Source organism: Verticillium alfalfae, genomic scaffold, assembly GCF_000150825.1.
Source record: "Verticillium alfalfae VaMs.102 supercont1.3 genomic scaffold, whole genome shotgun sequence".
NCBI lineage: Eukaryota > Fungi > Ascomycota > Sordariomycetes > Glomerellales > Plectosphaerellaceae > Verticillium > Verticillium alfalfae.
Window position 1 is genome coordinate 417,022 of NW_003315036.1, and position 6,534 is coordinate 423,555.

The window sequence follows — 6,534 nt, forward strand, 5'->3', positions numbered from 1 at the left end:
GCAGCTCGCTTCGTCTTGCAGATCTGCTGCTCGGGGTATGTTACCTTGCGCAGCTGGTGCTGTCGAAACGATGGTGCCGACGCAGGCTCGGCCACCTTGGATGCGAGGGTATCGGTCTTTGTCAATGGCCGTAGCGGTACGTGATTCCACAGGACCGAGTGCCTCTGCTGTTCTTCCACGCTGTGCGTCGTCTTCAGAACGGGCTTGAGTCTCGGCCACGACGCCGCGCCGACAGTCACGTCGGCAGTATGTGGCGGCGTTTTCGGTGGTCCGCGTGTGTCCTGGACGTGGGACGATGCCTCGGCTGTCGTTTTCGCATCCGCCGTGAAATTCGTGTCCGTCTTCTTCAGATGCAGGCTGGCATCGCCTGCGCGCTTCTCGGGACTGGAGAGCCAGGCTGGTGGGTCGGAAAGCCGCGCCTTGGGCGTGGCGATCGAGCTCGGTCCTGGTTTCTTGCCTTTGCTTTCTTTGCCATCGGCAAAGAGTGAATGTCCGTGAGGTCTCTCCTGCTCTCTGATGCGCGAGAGCGGGTCTTTTCCCATCGTGTGCGTCTTCTTGATCGTGTTGACCCGCGCGAGGGCGTCTGTACCGATGCTGTGCGGTGCTGGACGCAGCGCCGAGGGAGAAATCGACGACGTCTCGCGGCTCGACGCAGGTGAGTAGGAGAGCCGCCGGGCCGGGCGAGCTGAGACGCTTCTCCCGGGTTCCATGGCGGCGGAGCCAGCGGCGAGATGCTCCATGATGTGTTGGGCGTGGTACATGTCCTCGGCATGGTGGTAAAGCTGATCGATCTTCTTGTCGAGAGAGTTCATCGACTGGCAATGCGGCTCCTCGGTCTCGGCATCCAGAAACGGGTCGCCCTGTGCCGTGTTCTTTGCCATGGCGTCCGCGTGGGTACCCGGCCCTTGAGCTATTGAGTGCCCGGAGGCATGGTGGCTGGTGTGGTGTGTCAGTAGACGCTCCGTAGGCTGAACTGGTCCATGTCCTGGTCCGACGTCTCGTCTGCGTACAGACGGTCCCTGCTGATATGGTACGCAGTCAGACAGCCGCGTGGGTTTCCGTGCCCGGGCTGCCGTACCAGTCATCTTAGGCTGGGCGATGTTGCCCTTGGTTCTCTGATCCGCAATGACAAAGGGGTTGTTCTTGACAGCGATGTGAGCATTGTCTGACGACGTCTTCGGATGTGTCTCGGTGCGTGGTCTGTTTGACGGCGTCGTGGGCATTGTGTTCGACGTCACCTGCTGCCTTGTCTGTGGTGTCTCGGGATGGCCCTCGTACGAAGGAACAATGACGGTCGGATCGTCAGCATTGCCGTTCGCTGGCGAGGTCGTACACTTGACACAAGTAGAGTGTCCGCAGTCAGAACAAAACTTGTTGGTCGTGACGGGCGCACCGCATGAGTGGCAGACCCGAACACGGTCGGTCTTACTCTTTGTCCCGTCGCCTGCGAGGGCCACGCCGTCGTCTTCCGAAAGCCAGCCCTCTGGTAGGTCGATTCCAAACTCGTCAAACATGTCTCGAGCATCCTGGCGGCGCATCGTGGACGTGCTGATTGCACTGTCTGCGGGACACGCGGAGATTGGAGCTGATACATGCCTGTACAAGCGTAGCTGCCTCTCGCAGGGTTCGGAGACGTCAGAGCAGTTCGAAGAGCTTGGTGCTGCTGCTGGTCATGGCTGGGCGGCAGACGGCCCGTCGAAACGGTCGGACGGAGGTGGATGAAGGGCGTATCATGGTCTCGCACGCCGTGCTGGCCGAGATGGCCGCCGCGCCCGCGGAACCACAGCTCGGTCAATCCGTGATCCTCATCATGCTTCTTCCGGCCGGATGGCAGACCCAGGAAGGCGTGGTCATGGGCAAGAGGCGTTGACTCTTCGGCATATCGATTCCGTGACGCTGGCTGCGCAAAGGTCACATCAGCTCGTCGACCCTACCCGAGCCATGTGTTCTGTCGTTCTCTTTCGTCTGGCGACTGAGCTCGATCTGCTGGCTCTGGCGCAGCGAGGTGTCGGATGCGAGAAGACACGAGACCCTTGCGCGGGGTGGTGCTCGGCGGTCGGGGAATCGTCGATGCTGTGGACGTCGTGTCGCAGCTTTCCATGGCGGCAGGCGTGCAGATGCCGTAAGAACTAGAATGTAAGCCTTGTAGCCACGGCTGTCAGTCTGGAAGCAGTGCTAAGTACTGCTGTGCAACGCAGAAGAAAGGATGCTGGAGCGAGGAGACATGTAGTAGGACAAAAGGCAGCTCCTCAAAAGGCAGCTCCTCAAAAGGCAGCTCCTCATGCTTTCGAGGATGATGTTAGGGCACAGGGAAGGATGAACGGCCGCGTCCGCAGCCGCAGTGGAAAGGAGGAGGCAGAGCCCTCTTGCTGCCACTAGGGGAAGGCACGACCGGAACAGAAACATGCGCGGAAGGGGAGATCAACAGCATAAAACATCGCAAGAAGCGGTCAATTACGCAACGCGATGCCTAAGGTATATGCCAATTCGGCGGTTAGGGAATCGGTAACTGTGATGTACAACGCCTCCTGCTAGACGGCTCCTCCTACACTCCTCTATTTCAGGTTCGCCTGCAGGCTCTCGAGAACCTGTTTCAACGTCAGCATGCACGCATCAAACCACAGAGTCAACGGCGAGAACCCACTTCGAGCTCAATCTTGGCCTCAGCAATGTCCTGCTCGCTTCCGCTGCCGCTGGCGACCTTCTGGGCCTCGGCGATCTGGGTGCGGACGGCCTCGGCGGAGAAGTCCTCGAGAGGGTAGCCTTCGACGGCGTTGATGCTCAGGAGGGAGCCGGGCTGGACAGTGGCGAATCCGCCCGAGACTGCGTTTTTCCCACGGGTTAGTGAACCAGTCGATGCCTCGTGTACTGGTTCGAAGGGGGGGTGGGTTCGTCATGACGTACGGAAGAACTGCTTGCTGCCGCCGCTCTCCTCGATGACCTCGATCAGACCAGGCTTCAGCTGCTCGATGCAGGGAACGTGGTTGGCGAGGACACCCATCTCGCCAGACTCGGCGGGGATGTTGACCTGGACGACATCCTGGGACTTGTAGATGGGCTGCGTGCGGCAATTAGCTCGGCTCAGTCCATCGGCATCATCGTCGTGTGCCCAATTCATCTCCGTGTTCCATCTCGCCGTAGCAATCGACAATCTCGGCATTAGGATCGCATTCGTACCTGGTGGGGGAGCGACAGGCTCAGCTTGATCTGCGAAATGGTTAGCCGGACAGGCTCAGGGAGGTCGTCGAGGTGGCTGCTGGGCTTGCCTTGTCGGGGACGGCATCGGCGTAGGTGCGGCGCTGGAGAGGCACGCGGATAGCGGCAGGGCGTGCTCGGAGAGCGGCGCGCGCGATGCGGAGGGAGTTCATGATGGGCTGAGAGGGCAATTGGGGTCTGATGCTGGCGGGAGCTTCAGGTGAGGTCGGGACAGGAATCTTCGCCTGACTCCATTCGCGACCGGCTAGCCGGGAGATTTTCGGTCCAGTCACGTGAGTCGGATGCGAGCCCGATTGAGCGGTATCGCTGAGAGCTGGGTACTCTATCATAGCAATGCATAATATGCATAAAAGGAGGCGTACGAGAATAAGTACTACAATGCACTTAACCAGAAGAATGCACGACGGCTGACCGAGCAGGAACCAACCACATGGAGGATTCTAGTTTGCTCTCGCCACCAAAGATTGAAACCGCGAATGGAGCCATCTTGCCATCCATTTCGTCGATCCTTCGATACCAGGACGGGCCAAGTACAAGTACATGAGAGACAAGAATAGATGTTTCCCGTTTGGCTACGTTTTACCTTGTTCTTACCAGCGTTTCTCGCCGCGTCAAGTATGCACACGGGCATGGCGCGTGGCAGTGTCAGAGACATGCCTGCCGGTGGAGGCTGTTGATAGACACCACATGGACCGCCTTGCGCGGACTATTGGGCGCGTCGTCGGGCAAACGATCAACAGTCGAGAGAGTGTGTAAAAATCGGATCGGTGGCCACAACGTCTCAGTGACAGCTCGGGCTAACGCAGGTTTGAGCTGACGACACATTGTGTGTTGCGTGTTGCGCCAACGTGGATGGCGATCCCCTCACGACATGTCTCAACAATCACGTAACCACGCAGCGTTGCCCTTCATAGCACTGCCATTCCGGCAGCCCAGAGGCGGCAGAGACCCCTATCACAAGCCAATCTGGGCAGGTACACAAAGTGCCAGACAGCACGGCCCGCAGGCAGATCTCGGTCGGTCAGCAGCGGTGACTCGGTGGCTGCTGCAGCTTGCACTTGCGGTGGAAGCCCGCGGTCCCATGACAACAGAAAATCAAAAGCCCATCATGCTCAGTACGCCAGCATCGCCATGCGGGACCCCAAAACACGGCACGACGGTGACCGCGGCCGTAAGGTGAGCACTCGCGGCCGGCAACGCCATGCGTGCGGCGACAGCAGCGTTGAGGCCCAAAACCTCACGAGTCACCCACAAGGTGTGCAGCCTGGTCAGCGTTTCACAATTCGCCATCTTGTTTCCCGCTGTCGATCGGAGCGGCATGACCGACAATCCTTTTCCTCTCTTGCTTTCTCCGACAGGATATGCCGCGGGCGATCCTCCCAGCAAATCGCACATCTCTGTACAACAGGGGAGATCTTACGGTCAAACACGATAATGGGGGGTGCCAAGAGGGGGGAGGCTTGTGATATTCGCCGACGACGCATGGGACTCTACTAGTGGGACGAATAAGCGGCACAGAAGCATGGCCACGCGACGTATTTCTCAGTATGCGACGTATTTTTCCAAACATGCGACGTAAAGGGGGGAGCCGCTCGTCTGTGCTGGCTCTCTGACCTGGCGAACTTCGCGCATAGCATTTCTGGAATGGCATCCCGTGCCGTGGACATGCATGCATTTTGTTGCTCTGGCACAGGCGACTGGTCAGTACAGGGCAGCATCCGGCAGGAGATGGCCATTCCGAAGCCTGCCAATCATGCTCCGATACATGGCCTTCTCCTGTGACCAGTGCGATGGTTACCCCTGGGCCTGGATGAGCGCCAACGTACCACTGTCGACAGAGTCACCGCCAAATGATCGGGGGGCGTACAGACGGCCCATCTGTTTGTCCTCGCGAAATACCAAGCAGGAGATTCGGCCGCGACTGCGACTGGGAGGCCCCCTGGTTGGCGACACTTAATGCACTCAATGCGATGCGTGAGCTTTCCTACCCGCCCTTGACAACACGGCAGGAACAGGGAAATAGCCTCGTGCCGACGAAACCGAGATGCATCATACAAACAACCACTACCAACGACAACAACAACAACAGCAACCACTAACTTGTAGCGCCGCATCAACCGTGTCGTCACTTCATCCTGCTTGGAAAGCCAATTTATTCCCCGCGCCGCCAGTGCCGCGCCAGACGTTGCAGGTGAATGGAGACTGGGGGGTGAGCAGACCAGAGCAAGTCGTGGCACGATAACTTTCGCGAATGCGGGGTTGAAGCTGCTGCGACAGGGTCGCTAATCGCGAAGAAAGGGCGGGGTTCCAGGGTTGTGGGTGGACTCGCGTGGGGTGACGGCCTCTGCCACGGGAAAAGCACTGGGTGTAGTGACGATGTGTTGCTGTTGTCGCTGCTCTCGGCTGGCCGACGGGTTGTCGTCCTGCCCGTGTTGCCGTCCTGCGCCGCATTCAGTCGCACGCGGCTTATGGTTTCACGAATGCAATGGACCTTCTCAAAGTTACCGTTTCGGAGGAGAGCACTTCGCCTGCCGAGATGATCCCCAGTTTGGCACCAACGCGGCGTTCCCGTCTCCTGATGACACGAGCCTTTTTTCTGGGCTGTCGTCAGTCACGTTGGTTGTACACAGTATTGTGACGGTGAAACCTGACCTGACTTGACCCCCATCTTTCTCTACCGTCAGGCGACACCTCCGAGTATCCCATCACATTCCCCCGCTCGCCCGCTTGTCACGGCGCCGCTGCGCGCAGGCAAAGGTGTGGGTGAAGCTCCTTCAGCTCCGGGTCCCGTGCCAAGAACGTGCAGGAAGGGTGGTGTCGTGGAGGGTGGCTGATGTCGTCACTCTCGGTGCATTTCGGCGGCGAGGGCAAGCGTGGTGGACTTCTGGCGCCGATGCTGGTTTGCAGAGCTACGATGGAGGGGACGAAAACATGATGATGGGGGGCACACGAAAGAAGCCTCTCACTCGTGCCCACGGGAGCTGCGGGAGCCGATGGGACACAAGCTTGCGAGGGAGCGTCGAAAGAGGCCCCCGGGTACGGGCTGCTGGGACGATGTCGAAAGCGTCTGGCATGTCACAGGTCCTTCTAGTGAACTCAAATGCTGAGAAGTGCCGACATTCGGATGGTCTCTCGGCTGCCAAGCTCTCTGTCTAGGGGACAGAAATGATGATGAGACGAACAAAAGTCTTGGTAGCCAGACCCGAGCGAAAAGGGATACATGCGCGCCGTCAGCAAAGATGCCAGCCAGCTAGCCAGAAATTGGCTTCAGCTGTGTAAAAGCTGTGAGAGCTCTCCTGCATGGTGTTCATTCACCCG

At 58.9% G+C, this 6,534-nt stretch overlaps 3 protein-coding genes across 3 annotated transcripts; 1 reads left to right on the plus strand and 2 right to left on the minus strand.

The window, feature by feature from the left end:
- Window positions 1–910: 910 nt before the first annotated feature.
- On the minus strand, window positions 911–1,514 carry VDBG_02635 (predicted protein; the record flags this gene model as incomplete). Its single annotated transcript, XM_003006450.1, has 2 exons — window positions 911–936; window positions 1,079–1,514. The coding sequence occupies 2 exons, from the start codon at window positions 1,512–1,514 to the stop codon at window positions 911–913; spliced, it is 462 nt and encodes a 153-aa protein (XP_003006496.1).
- Window positions 1,515–2,428: 914 nt separating this feature from the next.
- Window positions 2,429–3,380, minus strand: VDBG_02636 (ATP synthase delta chain; the record flags this gene model as incomplete). Its single annotated transcript, XM_003006451.1, has 5 exons — window positions 2,429–2,588; window positions 2,645–2,823; window positions 2,905–3,058; window positions 3,178–3,207; window positions 3,267–3,380. 5 exons carry the CDS (start codon window positions 3,366–3,368, stop codon window positions 2,556–2,558), a joined length of 498 nt encoding a protein of 165 aa, XP_003006497.1.
- Window positions 3,381–4,087: 707 nt separating this feature from the next.
- Window positions 4,088–5,030, plus strand: VDBG_02637 (predicted protein; the record flags this gene model as incomplete). Its single annotated transcript, XM_003006452.1, has 2 exons — window positions 4,088–4,392; window positions 4,910–5,030. The coding sequence occupies 2 exons, from the start codon at window positions 4,088–4,090 to the stop codon at window positions 5,028–5,030; spliced, it is 426 nt and encodes a 141-aa protein (XP_003006498.1).
- Between the last annotated feature and the right edge of the window lie 1,504 nt (window positions 5,031–6,534).